General features: G+C 37.1%; 1 protein-coding gene across 1 annotated transcript in view; it reads left to right on the forward strand.

Annotated features, from left to right (window-relative positions):
- The window catches only part of RabX1 (RAS oncogene family member RabX1), a 62,826-nt gene extending 44,198 nt beyond the window's left edge, over positions 1-18,628 (forward strand). Inside the window, exons 5-6 of the mRNA XM_083136378.1 lie at positions 6,989-7,144; positions 11,010-18,628. Of these exons, the coding sequence (XP_082992504.1) occupies positions 6,989-7,144; positions 11,010-11,197 (344 nt within the window). The 3' untranslated portion in view covers positions 11,198-18,628. The remainder of the gene's footprint in view (positions 1-6,988; positions 7,145-11,009) is intronic.
- The last annotated feature ends 867 nt before the right edge of the window (positions 18,629-19,495 follow it).

Here is a 19,495-nt window from a genome sequence, read left to right on the forward strand (position 1 = left end):
GACTGTCCGCCATATAGCAGACACATGTGGCATCTCAACTGGCAGTGTGCATTCAATTATTCATAATAATTTGTTAATGAAAAAAATCTCTGCACGTTGGGTCCCGAGAATGCTGACGGTCAACCAAAAGAGGACACGTTGTGTGAGAAGTCAGAACCTGTTGCGGACAATATAGGCTGACAAGCTAAAGTTTCTGAAGAGATTTGTTACAATGGATGAAACGTGGGTTCACTACTTCGATCCCGAAAGTAAACGCCAAAGCATGCAATGGAAACACCCCCATTCTCCACCCCCAAAGAAATTCAAGGTTCAACCATCAAAGGGCAAAGTGATGGCATCTGTGTTCTGGGATGCAGAAGGAATTATTTTGATAGATTATCTCCAACAGGGAAAGACAATCACAGGTGTTTATTTTGCAACCCTAATTGAAGAATTACGTAGTGCCATCAAGGAGAAACGCCGCGGAATGTTGGCCCGTGGTGTGTTGTTCCATTGTGACAATGCTCCCGCCCACACCTCCCAAGTTGCGGTGGCTGCAATTCATGCAGCAGGGTTCGAAATTGTCCCTCATACCCCTTATTCTCTAGATCTGGCCCCTAGTGACTTCCACCTGTTGCCGAACATGAAGAAACACCTTCGTGGAAAACATTTTGCCAGTGATTCCGAGGTTATGGATGTTGTGAATGCTTGGTTGCAGGACCAACCAAAAGATTATTTTTCTGCTGGGATTGAAGCACTGGAAGGCCGATTGGAAAATTGTGTTAATGTTGCAGGGGACTATGTTGAAAAGTGACAGTGATTTGGTTTTCCTACAAAGGTTCCTTCTATGTCAGGGGCGGAGCATGCTGAACCACCCTCGTATATGCAACTTCATTAAAAAAAATATTTCAAGCAAAAATACAAAGCATCATGAACAAAATATTTGGCAGCGGGAAGCTTCCCCCTCCCCAAAAAGTGATTCCTGGCTGTGTCGCTGCGTTGAAGTAGAGAAAATATTTCCAGATTCTTCTTCCAGTTATTTTTCAGAGATTCAGACCATTCTGATTTAGTTTCAAGAAGGTACTACAGTGATATAAGTCGATAACAAAAAAATGGGAAGGCATAATATTTGAGGTAAAAGTTAATTTCTTGTACAACGAAGGGGGGAGGGCAGCTAACTAGCTAACTATTGTACCTCCGTCCCACTCTGGCATTATATTTTTTTTTACACTAAGGGGACCCCTCAATATTTTACTTGCAGGGGGGGGGGGGGCAAAGATCTGCGCTACCCCACTGAGTGGCTCGGATCCCACTTTAAAATATACGTCCAGTCCCGATTTGCCTTTCTGTGCATAAATTGGTCTTAAAACAAGTTTAACAAACAAACTTTTTGCTATCAGTTCACAATCATAATTGGCTGTGCTCTAATAGTTGGAGATATTGATAAGTGTCCAAAATGGATAGATGCACGTAAAGAGTGAGGTCTTTGCTAAATTTCCGGCAACTACTCTTGAAGCATCGATATATTATAAATTGTACATATATAGTCTCCCCACAATAACCAAATATTAGCAAGCAGATGGAGGACTTCCCCTTCCCTTTCAAATACCATTCTGTACATAACCGCCGAACTCGGGACCTCTATTACTCAATATTAGTCTGTTCGATACCCGGTGGAGGCACATGGCACAGTGGTTGGGATCCCACTTTCAAGTGTAGGTCAAGTCCCGATTAGCCTTCCTGTGCATAAAGTGGACTTAAAACAACAAATCAATCAATCAATCAATCAATCATTCAAGATTAGTCAAAAGCAGGCACGTATCAAGAAATATATTTCGGGGGGAGAGTCCGAACAAAGTCTCGGAAATAATAAATAATAATTATAATATAAATGATGAAATTAAAGTATTCACATTAGATTAATGACATTAATTAAATATGTAAATTAATTAATAATGTATTATTATTATTACTTGAATAGGCAAAATGACGGTGTAAGAACAGGGATATAACAACACGTATTCTTCATCTAGGTGTAGTTAATATCGCAAAAAAATGAAATGGGAAATGAATGTCAAATATATCAGGGATCGAAGGTTGGATCCAGTAGACGAAAAGTAAATTTCTTGGTTAGTTCCAGTGTGCATAAATCATCTTTGACAGTGGCCTTCACAACCGTATGTTCCAAATATAATCGTTGCCTTCCAATAAGTTCGGCAGAAATAAATAACCTTCGATTATACAACAAATATTAAAAACGTATATTTTTATTATTTAATTTCAGTACTTGTTACCCTCTGGCACTGGTGTACGATGAATTAGATATTATAATTATATTTTCCTATATATTTTCTTTTTGGGGGCTGAACTTGTGAACTTGGATGGTGCATAAACAGTGGCGCAGGAATATTTTTCATCTGTAAGGTACAAAATTCGTCCTCCATATTATATATATATATATATATATATATATATATATATATATATATATATATATATATGTGTGTGTGTGCGTGTGTGTGTGTGTGTGTGTGTAGTTATACACACACGCATAAAGTTGGGGCATTGAAAATTCCATTTTAGAAGATCACACACAGATTTCCTGTTTTTTTTTAAATATATATATTTTTTTATGGTTATTTTAAAAACAGATAATTTCGAAACATATAAAGATCGTTTTGTGCTCATTTGGAAGAGGATGAAACTGAAAATCAGAATTTTGTCATTTGAAAGTAGCGAATATCTATTAATTTTAATGTATGGTGTCATTTGAAGGGACAATATCAGGAATTTTCCCCCCGCCTTGTTTTGAAACATCAGATTTCTAGTTATGAGTGACACACCTCAACCGGGGATCATTATTTCCAACCTACTTGTAAACTATATCGTACTTATGGTGTTCCATTTGAATTCAATTAAGTTTACCACACCATAGCTACATACAAAAAAATCTCGTTATGCAATTTATGGTGACTGTGTACAGTGACACCAATTTATACGGGTCTGTGGGGCCCGAGCCCACCCAATAATTCATGTGATTTGTGAATTCAAATTTTTGAGCCCACCCAATGTTTTTGAAAAATTGGCACCCCTTTTAAATGCCATGTATTCGGTATTTTTTCAGACTTCTGGCGATTCACAAGTACTCTTGTGTCGAACACTAAAACTGGACGGTGTTTCTGACGTATGTTGAGTCGCTTGGTCATTTAATCTTCTTCGAGAGCTTGTTGAGATCTGTAGTATTTTGTTGTGTTTTATAAAAATAAGTCGAGGTGGTCCCCCCGATCGAGGAAAACCATACGTTTGAAAGCATTGTTTTCAATCTTAATTGCACAGTATGCAGTATGCATATAGTCCTATTAAATGCACACACATGGCATTTAGATGATTAACAACGTGTGTTTTATGGAAAATTGGAAACATGTCATGTCAGCCAAGAAACATTTTCACCTCACTCAAGGATTATGTGAATTCAATTGAAGTTGTACCAATATTTACAACTGAATGTGAATGTGGGTTTCGTGCCATGAATCTAACCTTTACTGAACAGAGTGAGATTAAATATTTGGTTGAATCATAGAATACATTGCCGTAAATCAATTTCAGTGTTGGTGTTTTATTTTCATTTGGTATGAGCTCAAATTACCATTATAAACCTTCGTTTTAAAGTAATTCAAACACAAAAATGGTTATTGGGGGTCATTTTGAGTTTTTCTACTTTATTACTACCTTCATTTGAATATTTTATTTTCTAAAAATTTCGGGGGGGGCTGTAGCTCCTTCAGCACCCCCCTCTGCGTATGCCAGTGTCCTCTGGATCTACCTCCCCTAAATAGTCCTCGGCTCAAAAGTGACAGAAAAGCCAAGGTGATTTCCTTTTTATAATCTCTAATTCTCCGAAACTATTCTTTCTGGAATGAGAAAATAGAGATTAAAGTTGATTTGAAAAAAAAGTATTGAAGGACAATAACAGGGAAGTTTTCCCTTTGTAAAGTCGGCTGGGCGTCTCACTGACCTGCAGGAAACTAAGATTAGATTCCTTGGCGTGTTTTGTAAGGTCGGATTTTTGCGGCTTTGTCTCTGCATAAAGCGGCTCTGGGATTCACCCATTCTCAAATATATAGGTACTAGTGGAGGACGACACCCCTAGGGGCGGGGGGAGTCTAAAGGAGGCTGGAGCGTGATGCTTAAAAACCAAAGGATAGAGAATGAAAGTGAAAATGAAGATTGATTGATTGATTTGTGGTTTTAAGTCCACTTTATGCACAGAAAGGCTAATCGGGAGTGGACCTACAATTTAAAGTGGGATCCGAACCACTGTGCCATGTGCCTCCAGTGAAAATAAAGAGGCAAAACAGACTGAAAGAGAGGAAAAGGAAGAGGAAAACCAACCAAAACAGAGTATAATAACAGAGGGAGGGGTGGATTGAGAGAAATGAAGATAAACATTTCTCAAGATGGAGTGAGAAAAGGAACAAAGAATAGAAACAGTACAGAACAATAAAGAGATAAAGGAAGGATGAGAAACAAAAAGATAGGCATACAGAAAAAACTATAGAAAGAGAGAATGAGAAACAGAAGCAAAAGGTAGAAAGCGAAATAGAGAACGAGCAAGTGGAGGGAGAGAGAGAAAGAGAAGAGCAAGAAATGAAGGAAGCTCTATATCTGAAGAGCCAGGGAGAGAGAGAGCAAAGAACGCAGGAGGAAAAATGGAACAAGACCTAATCGTGAAAAATATGCTATTGTTTTACACACAGAGAGAGATAAAATAGTTATAAATAAAAGGGAGTTTTCTGTATTACAAGTTCTAGACTCTGCCAAGTCTCATTCCAGCTCAAATGAGGCGAAAAAAAAGTCGCCCTAGTTTCGAGTGTAAACGAAATTTTAAAATTTTACTCACTAAACTGCTGGAAAAGGAATACAATTCAATTGTATTCAAATATTATGCACCATTACCAAGGAGGGCCTACCAGATGGCTTATTGGTAACACCTTGTAATCAGAAGGTCCCGGGTTCAATAACCGGTGAAGGCACCCCGCTCCCGAAGGAGTGGTTTGGATCCCACTTGAAACTAAATATTAAGATTTCACCAGATTTCTGACTGTGATGCACCGCAAAGTCATAAGTCCTATAGTCTCGAAAGTCAGTTAATGAATGAATGCTTCCTTAGATAATGTTACTAATAAGTCTCTTCAAATTTAAGGGGATTCCAGGAGAGTGTCTTCTGTCTCATTTTCCCCAGCCTCTACATCTTCCAACCAGTAACATAAATTTTCTGTTATTTTTGTATAATTTGTCTTTTAATTTTTAGGTTCATTTAACGCCGACACGTCAGTCAAAATTGTCAATTTTTACATAAACTTACATTAATTTTTGTATTAAATCCTATGATATGCACAGATATGCTAATTGGGATTGGACCTACAGTTTAAAGTGGGACCCTAACCCGGGAACCCTTGATTACAAGGTGATGACGTTACCACCATGCGATCGGGGAGATCATTAATTTCAGATGAAATTCATGGTTTGGAATAAATTTATTAAAATGTTGTTACTCCACACCAAACTCACACAGAGCATTGTCGTCCTATTAAATTTTGCGCTTTATACGTTTCATAATAATAATAATAATAATACGCATGATGATCATAATAATAATAATATGATGAACGTTAATTTAAATATTTATTTTATTATTTACTTTGAGCCTCAATAAATTAAAATAAATCAGTTCTTGGGTTTCACCGCGCCGCAAAAGATTTAGTATAAGTAATATAATTGTATTAGGTAAAAAAAAAGTCAAGATGCGAAAATGGGAATCTCTGAACAACCCTCTTCCATCCTACATTTTCTTCAATTCCCATTATGATGCATAACCTAGATATGTAAAAAAAAAAATCGGAGAGCATCACAGAGTAAGTCAACGAAGTAACTGGCTTTCTTGTTTCGGATCAGACTTGTACGAACCGACGTAATTTGTGTAAACTAAGTGATGGCGATTCACTTCCTCGACTTCCAAGACTGTCTGTCTTGTATTTTGAAAGTAGCCACGCGCTGAAGGAATGAATGCACTTCCCTGAGTTTCCAAGGTCTTTGCACGGACAAAACATAAACCAGATGTCAAAGCAAGATAAGTTTACAAATTGCGGTGTTAAACCCTCCCCCTTCCACCGCTCCGAGCGGCACATGACCGGTGCCGCAGATGGGAGAATACACATTCAGAGGGTTGCTTGCCCAGAAGCGACAGCAGCGCCATAAGCGGAAAATCCTCGAACTTTCAGAAGGCGTATTAACTAAATACTTGTCTTTTTTGTAATAAAATTATGTAATTTCTGTTGAAGATATTGTGCAAATGCTTGGAATTATCTATATAAATTCACGACACTAAGATGCACAATATTGAACCTAAATGGTAAATTGGTTTAAAACTCTTCAAACGCCCCATTTAAAGCTGCTTTCACATCCAATTAATGCTGCATTTCCAATTTTTTGTACACCAAACTAGAATCCCAAATCGATTTTGTATTCGGTACATTACTTCGTGTATCCTTCTAGAAAAGCCTTGCAGAGTATCACCGAAATTGGAGGCATATGTTAGGAGATTTTGTCAACAGAAGGAGAAGCAGTTTTCAGCTGTTGAGAGAAACATCCAGCCGAGGCTTAATCCAAAGGACCTGCATGTTCATTTTAAACTTTCACCCTTGATATGTTTTTAAATATTTTTAATGCAAATTACGCAATGCATAAAATGTTTGACGTTATGATTTTTTTTTAAACATAGGACATGTCTGGGGAAAAAGAGGAGTTTGCATGTTGCTCATCAGAGTACATTCACATATTGAATGTTGTATTGCAGCTTCGAAGTCTACATTCTTAGAAATTTCTACTTGTAGATAACAAAATTAATAGTTACAATCAGGTACACCATTAAAAAAAATTGCCCTGAAATATGTGCCAAGTATTTGATGTCTCTGTTAAATTGCTGAATGCTCTATGTTGATTCTTTCAGAGCTGCAGAGAAATGTTGAAGAGCCAATAGTTTTGATAGTTATAGCGAACAAGATGGACTTGGTACAGCAACGAAGGGTCTCAAGAGAAGAAGCCTTCCAGTATGCATCATCTATAGGTGCCTTATATCGGGAATGCTCTGCTCTTACGGATGAAGGTGTGTTTTTTAATATTTTATTTAAGATATTCTCATTTGTATGTTGTCATCATGTGTGCTCAGATAACAACGCTTCTTAAAAACAAGTTGGTTAGCGATCACACCCATATGTTTTTTCATGGAGTACTTCCCATAGTGTTCAAATTCAACATGACGAAAAGGGGAAAGGCCTCGGAGCATTGTGGCCTTCTTAATAGGAGTCAATTCATGTTGTGGCTTTGAAATAGTGACAGCAACAAAACATTTCCATACTAATATCTTAATGTCACACTGGACATCTTGGCATAGGTCAGCTAAGTCACTTTCAAAAATTCCTCCTTTGAAAAACTGTTATGATATTCCAAATTCTGAAACATTATATCTGTTGAGAATTTCTTGTAGGGTGTTCAAATCAGTCTTCATGTGGTTTGCTTTTGCCTGTTGTCTAGATATCTGATAGAAATTAGGCTTATGGTGCCATGAAACTATCACAACTATCACTATGAGACCATCCTGATTTAGCTTTCAGAAGCTACTACACTTATTTATACAAGCTAACAAAAAATGAAAAGGGTATTTGGGGCAATGTTCATTTTTTGTACAAGGTGGGGGAGTACCTAAATGTTGTACATCTGTTATACCCTCTGGCGTCATTGGTGATATCAGCATTATAGTATTTTCGATAATTTTTTCACTAGGGACCCCCCAATATTTTACTTGCAGGGGAAGTGTGCTATGCCACTGTTTGCCATCTTAAAATCATCATAACACTGAAATGAACATGCAGGACAATTAATGAAAGGATGGCAATTATTATTGGAAAAAACTAACAACAAAAAGTGCAGTGTTTCTGTGTGGAATCCTGAAAAACAAAGTAAGGAGTGGCAGGGCACGGCATTGTCTTTTACCATTTTAACCTTTTTTAACCTAACTTACCTTCTCATGTTTTAAACTCTGACTATTCTTGTCTTATCTCCTGATGAAGCCACATGATGTGGTGAAAGCCAGAGAAAAAACTGGACTTCATTACTTATTGAAATGATGGCATGTAATGTAAGTTATGCCTTATCTTGGTCCTTTATCAGTTGGGAATAAATTCTGAAATGTAAGGTTGGGGAAGAAAATCCGGAAATAAGAGGGTATATCTTGCCTCTGTCTCCAGCCGAGCCTTCATCAAGATTATGTGCATTTGTAATAGGGACAGCTCATTTGGATGATGTAAATTTTCAGATCCGGATCCGGATCCAAAAGTACCGGATCCGGATCCATTTTGCCATCCCACATGCGCTTCTTTGGAAAGTAAGAATGTGCTTATAACATATTGTTACCTGCTAATATACATATATATATAATATACATACGTACACATATATATATAGTGTGTGTACGCGAGTGCGCGATTTGTAATTAATTAATACACTTACAAGGGAGGTCTAAGTCTCCCCCTCCGATTTCCATGAAACTTGGCAGGTGTATAGAGGCCCCCCCCTCAAATGTCAAGATGAGGAGAAATTGAAGTGGTGATCTGACCCCGAAACCACGTAAATATGGCATAGGAAGAAACAGGGGGCATAGGGCCTCTCTATACACCTGTCAAATTCCATGGAAATCGGAGGGGGACACAATGGTCAGATGACCCCCACGTCAATTTGTACTCATCTTGATATTTGAGGTGGGTTTTGCCCCCTAAAACAGTTTTTTAGCCGAAACAGAAAAAACACGTATTTCTTCCTTTGGGCCCCTCTATACACCTGCAAGTTTCGTGAAAATCGGAGGGGGACACAGGGGTCAGATCCTTACTTCAATTTGTCCTCATCTTTTCATTTGAGAGGATTTTGCCCCCTAAAACAGTTTTTAGCTGAAACAAAAAAACACGTATTTCTTCCTTTGGGCCCCTCTATATACCTACCACGTTTCATGAAAATTGGAAGTAAACACAGGGGTCAGATCCCCACTTCAATTTGTCCTCATCTTGACATTTGAGGGGAGGTTGCCCCCTAGAACAGATTTTTAGCCCAAAAAAAAAACACGTATTTTTTCATTTGGGTCCGTTTATACACACACCTGCCACGTTTCATGGAAATCGGAAGGGGACACAGGGGTCAGATCCCCACTTCAATTTGTCCTCATCTTGACAATTGAGTGGGTTTTGCCCTGTAAAACCGTCTTTTAGCTGAAACAAAAAGAACACATATTTCATCCATTGGGCCCCACTATACACCTGCCAAGTTTCATGGAAATTGGAGGGGGACACATAGGTCAAATGCACACTTAAATTTGTCCTCATATTGACATTTGAGGGGGGTGTTGCCCCCTAAAACAGTTTTTTAGCCGAAACAAAAAAAAAACACATTTCTTCATTTGGGCCCGTTTATACACACACCTGCCAAGTATCATGGAAATCGGAGGGGGACGCATAGGTCAAATGCACACTTAAATTTGTCCTCATATTGACATTTGAGGGGGGTTGCCCCCTAAAACAGTTTTTTAGCCGAAACAAAAAAACACGTATTTCTTCATTTGGGCCCGTTTATACACACACCTGCCAAGTATCATGGAAATCGGAGGGGAACACAGGGGTCAGATCCTCACATCAATTTGTCTTCATCTTGACATTTGAGGGGGTTTTGCCCCCTAAAACAGTTTTTTAGCTGAAGCAAAAAAAGCACGTATTTCTTTCTTTGGGCCCATTTATACACACACCTGCCAAGTTTCATGGAAATCGGAGGGACACAGGGGTCAGATCCTCACTTCAATTTGTCCTCATCTTGACATTTGAGGGGGTTTTGCCCCCTAAAACAGTTTTTTAGCTCAAGCAAAAAAAACACGTATTTCTTTCTTTGGGCCCGTTTATACACACACCTGCCAAGTTTCATGGAAATCGGAGGGGGACACTTAGATAATCTTCCTTGTTAGTCTTACACTCTGTAATTATATAACACTGTATATATTATAATGTTTTATTTTAATTTGTAAAACTGTAACTGTGGAACAATTGTATAATTTTTGTATAACATTTCTATCTTGTTATATGTGTCAAAGGTTTCATCCTGGAATTGAATGTCTCACATTTATGTATGTTTTCATTTCCAATACATTCGAATGAATACATATTCGTTTCAGTGGCATTTACAAAATCACCTCTGACATTTTATGTTAAACAAGTAAGATTATTTTTGTGCACGAGTGTGTTAGCCGATGCGTAGCAAAGTATTTTAGGAACAACACTTGAAAAAAATTCTTGTAGGACTAACTAATGAAAAATTTCTTTCTAATCGAAGATCATAATACCTTTTAATGTGTGGTAATATTATAATGGGATTGAGATACGAAACTCTCGGATCCGGATCCAAAAAATCTGGAATTTTCGGACCCGGATCCAAAAAATCTGGAATTTTCGGACCCGGATCCAAAAAATCCAAAATTTTCGGACCCGGATCCAGATCCGAAACTTTTGGACCCAGATCCGGAACTTTCGGACCCAGATCCAGATCCGAAACTTTCGGATCCAGATCCGGAACTTTCTGATCTGGGTCCAGATCTGGAACTTGCGGATCCGGGTCCAGATCCGGAATTTTCAGATCCGGATCCAGATCCGTAACTTTTGAATCTGGAACTGGGATCCGGATTTTTCGGATCCGGATCCGTTTGGCCATCCCTAGTTCAGATAGGTGAAATTATCTGTAACTTTTAACTTATCTTAGGTTATTTGTTTGTTTTGAGCTGGTTTTTAAATCAACTTTATCCACATAAAGGCTAAATGGGACTGGACGTACAGTTTAAAGTGAGATCCTGGTGTGCTTCCACCAGATACCGAACCCAGCACCCCTAACTTTTCTGAGGTAATTTGTGTAATTCATTATCTTCATTTTGTTTTTCTTCTCAGGAATTGAAGAAGTCTTTCTGAGTGTGGCAATGGAACTTATTAAATTGAGTCAACAGTCATTATCTTCTAGCATAAAAGTGTACAGTTCAGAAACTGGTAGTGAACCTTCTTTTGACAGCAATGGCACTCACGTTCTTAGTGAAGGAATTGCTCATGGAGATGAGAAAACAACATGGTGGTGTTGTTGAATCTCTGCTTTGCTTCTATCTGCATATAATCACCAAAAATCAATAATTCATTTTGTAAGAGAAACGTGTAAATAGGTTATAAGAATATTTATCTTAATACTACTGTACAAAAGTGCTTTGGTCACAGATGAAATGAACTTGTGATATAAGACTGCAATTTACTACACCAATGTAATTATTGCTAATTTCTACTTACTTTTAGTGCCATGTAGGTATTTATTTTATAAGGATCTTTTTAGAATGATTTAGTAGCATCTTTAGTAGTTTTAAATGTTTATATGTAGAGTGGCTACTGTGTTCAGAAAATAATTTGAACCAAAAATACACAGGAGTAAGTTTTATGAAAGATGGAAGTAAGATGAATTGTTGGAAAATTCTTGAAATTTCCCATGCCTCTTAGCTGAACAAAATAATGTACAAATCAAAAAGAACTAATCAAAACAACTGATAAAGACCTTGTTTCTGTGTCGGTCACATTTTTGTGTGGTTGCCATATTTCATTGAAAGGCCTTTTACTTATTGCTGCGGTAGTTTTCATATGTTTTGCAACTATTTTTTTTTTCAATGCATTCCTGTAATTCTGCACTGTATGAAATGTATTTCATGTCCAGAATCAAGATGGGCCATTGCAATTGTATCTTGAATCTCGGATTCCTTTTTTTGGTTGAATTTGCACCTTCTTTATGCATTTTTCAGTAATTGCCTTAAGGTTATAAACTGCTGACTTTATTAAAAATGGAGTTGTCTCTACCCATTGTTTATATTGTATATGTTGTTATAATTTAGATTTATTACTGTTACATGATGTTACACATAAATAAAGTGATTCACATTGAACAGCCCACAATGTAATATATGTTACTGAAACACTACTTTGTCTGGTATTTTAAACCTGCATAAAAGTTGAGGTAATTTCATCCAATTGGGGCATTAATACTGTTTTTTAACAATTTTGTTTGCATACTTTTTAAATATTTGTTAAAATTTTATTTTATTGCTAATTTTCTTGTGATTTAGTTGTTCATTGAACTGTGATTACCGATTTGTGGTTACTTTAACATTATCCCAATACATTGTAATCTTAATCTAATGCATTCATATGAAGGTTGATCAGAAGGAAAGTTTACAAGATGTGTTATTTCGAGATAATATTGAAAGTTTGTAAATCAGGATTTCGCATGATAGGGCATCCAGAGAAAACAACCCCTTCAGCCTAAAATTATATTTTTCACATATTTAATTTCATTTCAGTCACAGTAATTATAACTCACCGCAGGAATGCAATACGTGGGTTTCGTGTGACGTCACGATGCATATAGCAGCTATGTTTGTGGCCAATTTTATTTGTCATTTGCAAGGAAATATCCACGACGTAGTGTTCGTTACATCTGCACCAACTGCACGTTTGTTTTAAATCACGAATGTCTATGTTAGTATCTTCCACCTGCCCTTTTGAATTCCATATGCTTACAAGAACTGGCCTCAGTCATGGCTGCTCGAAGTCGCAATGCAACAGTTTGTGACATAGGTGAAACAAAACTGCTTTGCATCCACCTCCCCCAATGAAAAGAATCTTGCAGACATCCATGGTGATATGAATTTGTCGATTCCTAATACATAGAAAGTCATGTTACTCTAGGAGTTTCCTTGAAGTGATCTTTACATCATCATTGCTCTTAATCCTATATTCAGATGTGTGCTCCTTCCTTCAATGAATAAGAGATGAATTCTTACATCTCCCTTAACACAGTTTTTCACACATGCACTTTTCAGTATGGAACTGTGCTGCCCCCTTCTGGGATTTTCCACACAATCTAGTTGCACTTCAAGCACACACCACATCGTTTCTGTATAATATTGACCAGTTCTTATGAATCGGGCTGTGGCTCGTGAAAAAAAAGCTACTGTGACATGTCTCCATTTTGCAGCAACTCTATCTTGGCAGACATAGAAGTGTGTGACGTAGATGTGGGTGTCATCAGTGACACAATTACTGGCAATGTGACATTCTGCATATCGTCAGAATTATGTGCAGGAATGGAGGTTCAAGAAAGATGAATGTAAAGGCAAATTTTGGAAGAGAACTTTTGGACCAACTGCTATGAGCTCATGACTAGTGAAGGCCTGGAACTCCGACCAGGGAGCCACATGCAATCACATTGTGACGGCCCATAACTTGTTAGTCATTTCACTACGGCCTAGGCTACTTTACTGCTATCCGTCAGTTGCTTTGTGAAAGCCTGTGGCCAATTCCACCAGCACCAGAGAGAGATACTTCATCTCTTCTTATTGATGCTCAAATACATTCTTAGCTGCCTCGTCACCATCCGCAAATGGTGCTGCCTTGTTGCAACTTTGACTTGCTGTAGATGCAAGTATTAGGATAATTCGAACTTTTGTAATAAAAGGAAAGAAATTGGACATTCGATGATTGATTCCTGCAGCTTGCAATAACACAAGCTAGAAGGGTTTAAAGGCATATTAAAGGCACTAAAACCACAGACATGTCACATGCAAACATCTCCAATCGTAAAAACTATACTACTGACCTTATTTCCGTACTTCACCACTTTGCCCTTTAGACCAACCACATACAACTATTACTACTCAGAATTGAGTAGGCTTTTACCTACAAAGTGAGAGGCATACACATCTAATTTTGTCATGCAATTTGCATGAAAATCATAGCGCTTGTAAACTTTCTTTCTCTCAACCATCCTAATTAATAATTGTAAGTCATACCTATTTGCTTAGTTGAAGATTTAGTTGAATAACTCATGACTGTTGTACTGTGTATGCATGTTGATTTTTTTTAAGGTAATGGAACAGTACTTCCCTTGAGAGTTTAGCATGGAACTATCACTTGAAGAAATATTGTGACATCATTTATTTATGTATTTGCAGGAAAAGTTTCAAATGAAGTAGAACTGGTTTGAAATATCAACTCGAAAATATGCAGTTATAACAGTTTTCTCTTTGGTGTGTGTAACACCACCTCACTTGTTTAGTTGGATGCATGGCATACATTATGATCCATGACTCTTCATGTATTTTAACCCTCCAATTCCCATTTCTAAAGGGATCACTCATTCTTTTTGTGCATTTTTTTTTTGTTTTCGAAGAGTCTATATTAGCAAAATACAACTTTCATGAAATTAAATATATATATATTGTGTGTGTACAGTGGGATCCATTACCATGCAAATTGTCCATGAGTATATTCATTAATTCTTCTCTTACATCCCATGTGTTTTTAAGTGATGGATTTTCATGTATGCTGGTGCAGAAGTTATCAACAGCTTGTTTTAAGTTTTCTTTTAATTCTTGGAGCTCTTATTGGGTCAAATAAAGTGCACGAACATGGTGATGGACAATTTGCATGGTAATACTCATGGATCGCACTGTACATATTCATTCATTCATTGTTTTCTGCCTAATTGGCAGGTTTTCAACTGCAATCTCCAGCTTTCCCTATTCTCTGCCTTACGCTTCGTAATAGCATACGACCCAGTTAATTTAATATCATCTGATATCTCTTTCTTCCATGGACTTTTCCTCCTTCAACCAATCCCTCCAAGGCATCCCTTAGCACACAGTTCCTTCTTAGACAGTGTCCTAACCTGTTTCTTTTCTGTCTCCATTATAGATCTTTTCTCACCAACTCTTTTCAGTACGGCTTCATTTCTTACCTTGTCTGTCCATTTTACATTCTCCATTTTTCGCCATGTCCACATTTCAAAAGCTTCGAGTCGAGCTGTACATATGTATATTCAATATGTCTATGTTGCATACTCATGGATCGCACTGTACATACAGTATGTAACATTGTTATTCGTACACACAGAATTTCCGAGAAAAAATGTCATATCTATTAGTAAATATAATCATTTTCATATGTACCTGGAAATTAATGTTAATATAGATTTCACCAACAAATGTCAATAAAAATGTATGTTCAAAGTGTATAAAGAGAGCATATAATTTGTGTGAAAAGAGAAAAACACGCTGTTTTATGCAACATTGTTATTCGTACAGGCAAGAGTTTCAATCTTCCTCGCATACAGCACCACCGCTATTCGGGGGATTTCGTGCAGTTTGCAACTTCGTAACAAGTTTGAACATGCAGGTGTGCTCCCCGTCAAGCAGAATGCTGGCGTAGGTATTGTTGTAGGCCTATCGTCTATCGATCAGCTTGTTCAAAATGGGCAAGGTGAAGGAACTTAGTTCCGATCTGAAGGATGTTATTATAAATTTGGCCCTTAGAGGTTATTCATTCAGAAAAATTGCACAAACAGTCAATAAATCACACTCCACAGTTCAATACATAGTAAACCAATTTAGAGAGGAAGGTTCAACACAGAATGTGCCGAGAACACCAAAAGAGAGACGGTTGAATAAACGTGATGAACGCTTTATTTTAAAAAGAGTGTGAGAAAACCCCCGACTAAGTGTTCATCAGTTACGACCGTTGTAGAAAATGTTGCTGGCAAGGTGATGTCCGATCAAACCGTCCGACGTGCCTTGTGGAAGCATGGATATCATGGCAGAATACCACGAAAGAGGCTGTATGTAAATAAGGTGAATCGCAGGAATAGACTTTCATTCGCGAAAGAGCACATCCACAAGGACCAGGAATTTTGGGATAGTGCCATATGGTCAGACGAGTCCAAGATTAATATATACGAGTCAGATGGGATAAATAGGGTCTGGAGAAAATCAAATAAAGACAATGATCACATTAACACAGTTCCAACAGTTAAACACTGTGGTGGGTCATTAATGATTTGGGGCTGTATGTCGTCCAAAGGTGTTGGTACCATCCAGTTTATTGATGGTATCATGGATGCATATGTCTATTTGGACATATTGAAGAACAATGTAAAGCAGTGCCCAAAAAATGGACATGCCGCCTATCTACAGATTCCAACAAGACAAGACAATGACAGTAAGCAAGCATAAGGTGCGAGTTAACATGAATTGGCTAATATGGAATGCGCCCAAACTACTACAAACACCAGCTCAAAGTCCAGACTTAAATCCCATTGAGCATTTATGGGCAATTTTGAAGAGGCGAGTCCATAAAGCAGGCGTCAAGTCCAAACAAGAGTTGAAAACTGGTGTGCAAGCCGAGTGGCATAAAATAAACTCTGAAACATGTTGGAAACTGGTTAATTCTATGAAGAACAGGTGTCAAGCAGTAATTAAAGCTAAAGGATATGCATCAAAGTATTAGAACTGTCAGTCAATTTGCTCTGAATATACTTTTCCTTTTATATTATTAAGTGTACGAATAGAAAAGTTGTACAAAAAATGGCATGTTTCTCTTTCAGTTTCATTTAATTTATTATTGTCATTGGTTATACAGAATTTGGGTAAGATTTTATGTTCCTAATGATATTAGTTATTGAATTGTAAAGAAACAATTTCAAAAGAGTGTATTTCCTTTCATTTTCTTTGAAAATCCGTGAGTACGAATAAGAATGTTACGTACTATATGTATATTCAATATGTCTATTATTATTATTAGATAGATGTCAGTGGCAAAGATATAGTACAAGCAAAGCAAGCACTGTTTGCACTATTAAAATATTATTTAATGTACTTGACGTTGAGTGCATTATTTATTTTCTATCGCACTCGATTTCACGAAATTTTAAGGCCGCAAACTCTCTCCGCAGCCCGTTGGCAAGCAGCAACCTCTCTGCTTGCAGCCACTGTGCGGGAAACCAACGCTTCTCAAGTATCATATGGCGAAGGGTAGATGCTGGTGAAGGTACGGTCCCCAAACCACTAATAAAAGCTCTGCTTTTCGGAGCTTTTCGGCTTCTCGAAAACACCCGAGCCAAGCAGAAAGCAGACACTACTATCAGAAAACATATAAGTGTTAACATGATCTCGAAGATGTATATTTGCTTTATTATAAACACAGAATTATTGAAATAAATTAATATAACTGTTCCAAATTCCATGTAGATAAACTTTAAAGCATTACTTTGAGTTTCAAGATTTGTAAAACGTGTCAATAATGTCGACGTTCAGGGATTAAGACAAACATGGTGTTCCGGCACTGGGGAGCGCTGGAATCTGCAGAACAGCTGGCTGTTGTCCGCTTCACACTTCTCTTGTCTCAAATTACAACGCACGCCAGTGTTGACAACTACCAAATAATTTACACTATATTTATCGTAAGTTTTCATACAAACAATAAACTGATGTTTTTTTCGATAAAACGTATGTAAAACAAAAAAAAGCAATGAAACTCTATCCCGAGACCTGCAAAGAACAAAAACGTTAAGTCATAAATGCTATCCAACTCGAAATATTATTTTTATTAATATAATACATTATTAAAAAGAAGAACCAGCGCATGTTCTTCCTATTGTAATGACCTATTATTCGAAAGCTTAATTAATTTTAAGCTTCAAGTCAGTTCTTTTACTCCCCCGTGAACATTAATTTTTACGAGGTTGACATCACTTTTCTGTTAGCTTCTGAGCTTTTCGGAATATTTTCCATTTGTGTGGGAAGAACGAGTGTTTGAAGTGAGTGTTCTCTTTTGTTTGGTGTGTTGTGAAGTTACGAAAACAAACATGGATATTTCAAATTTCGTACGGGAAGCTGTAAGTAATAGCAAGTATTTTATTATCAATAACGTGACAAGAATTTTGAACTTAGCAGTATGGCCGTTGAGAGAGGAGTTCATGGATATATTATTATTATTTAAAATGGCCTTTCTTTCCTAGAAAAACTGGGGCAATGGGCTGTATAATTTATATACCCCCCTATTTTTCGGAGTACTGCATTGCTTTCCTTCCTCTTAAGACCACGCTTTGCTACTGATAGATGTGCTGTGTCCTGTAGGTGATGTTGGGAATTCCTGTGTTAATCAGCATTAAGATGTAGATAGATCCATCATCAATGAAGAATATAATTTTATTTTTAAGTTAGACAATAATCATTACTATTTTAACTCCATTATACAACCTGGATTATTGATTATGTGATGTGAGAAATTGGGTAAACTACTTTGTAAATCATCATTCTGTTTGAGAAATTGAAAGTTTGTTCAAGAATTTTGTTGTTGAATCCTGGTTGAGGTAGAAAATGTTATTGTTGTACCAATGTTGATGAAAGAGAAGCTAAGGTGAAACCACTTATTAATGATATTTTTCAAGCAAGTTGAGGTTTCTCGAATGCAATTCGTAAAAATATTTTTTTATATACCTTAAAATCTTTGAAAACATAATTTTCATGTGACTGCCATATAAGATACCAAGGTGAAGTTAGCCACAATTAAATATATAAGCATGTTCATTATAGTCATTCATATAAAATATGTTTATATTTTCTTATGTAAATTTATAGAGGAAATGCATTTTTACTTAGGTTTTGTATATATAAATATGCAATAAAAATTCAGAAGTAATGTTATGTTGTTTTTGGAATTACACATTGTACATTATATCGGCTTTGAAATGGATGTGGGAGCAACTTTATTTGTTTTACATTCATAATACCAGTGCAAACGGACTGCAATGGAAACAAAATTGGTATGCATTCCCTATGAATAGATGAATAGTATGACAGTCATTAGATATTAATTCTTTGCAAAAAAAAAAAAAAAAGCTAGTACATTTTGATTTAAGCAGTTGAAATTCTCCCCCCACCCCCTTCCTTCATAAATATTTTGCACACCTTCTGTTCTTATGTATTTTGATGCAACTTCGGATGCACCCTTTAACTTGAAATTGATGTTAATAATAGTACATAACCCCTTCATTAGGCAGAGCATGTTTTGACCGCACCAGCTCCTTTACAACAAACTCTTGCTTAGGATATTGCTCAAGATTGAAGGGCCTTCCTGGCAGTGAAGATGGGCAGGACAAGTGCTGCTTGTGTAAAATTTTTCAAAGTTGTTCTAGAATATTCTCATGTATTTGTTGCTTTCTGCATGCTCTGTAAGAGGATGAAATGTTCTCAAAAAATAAAGCCACGGTTCCACTTAGAATGTTTTCGTGCTTCCTTTTTATTGTGCTGGTTCTCCACCGAAAGAAAAAGCGATCATCTGTTCGCATTTGCCAGGTCTAGCCCTAGTGGACATTTTTCTTCCACGTTTCGCCTGGTAAGCTGATGCAGGGTTCTGGCCAGCTGCAACGCGACAAGGAAATTTCTTGTGCCAGCTGGCTGCAAGAGTTGCAAACTCTACTCTCTAGTTCATTTATCTTATTCTTGCATGGAATGGGCACCGAAAGTCTTTGAAAAATGGTTGGTGAACAGCGAGAGCTTTCTTTAAACAAA

This window comes from Lepisma saccharinum, chromosome 1 (assembly GCF_977018435.1).
Source record: "Lepisma saccharinum chromosome 1, izLepSacc3.1, whole genome shotgun sequence".
NCBI classification, from domain to species: domain Eukaryota; kingdom Metazoa; phylum Arthropoda; class Insecta; order Zygentoma; family Lepismatidae; genus Lepisma; species Lepisma saccharinum.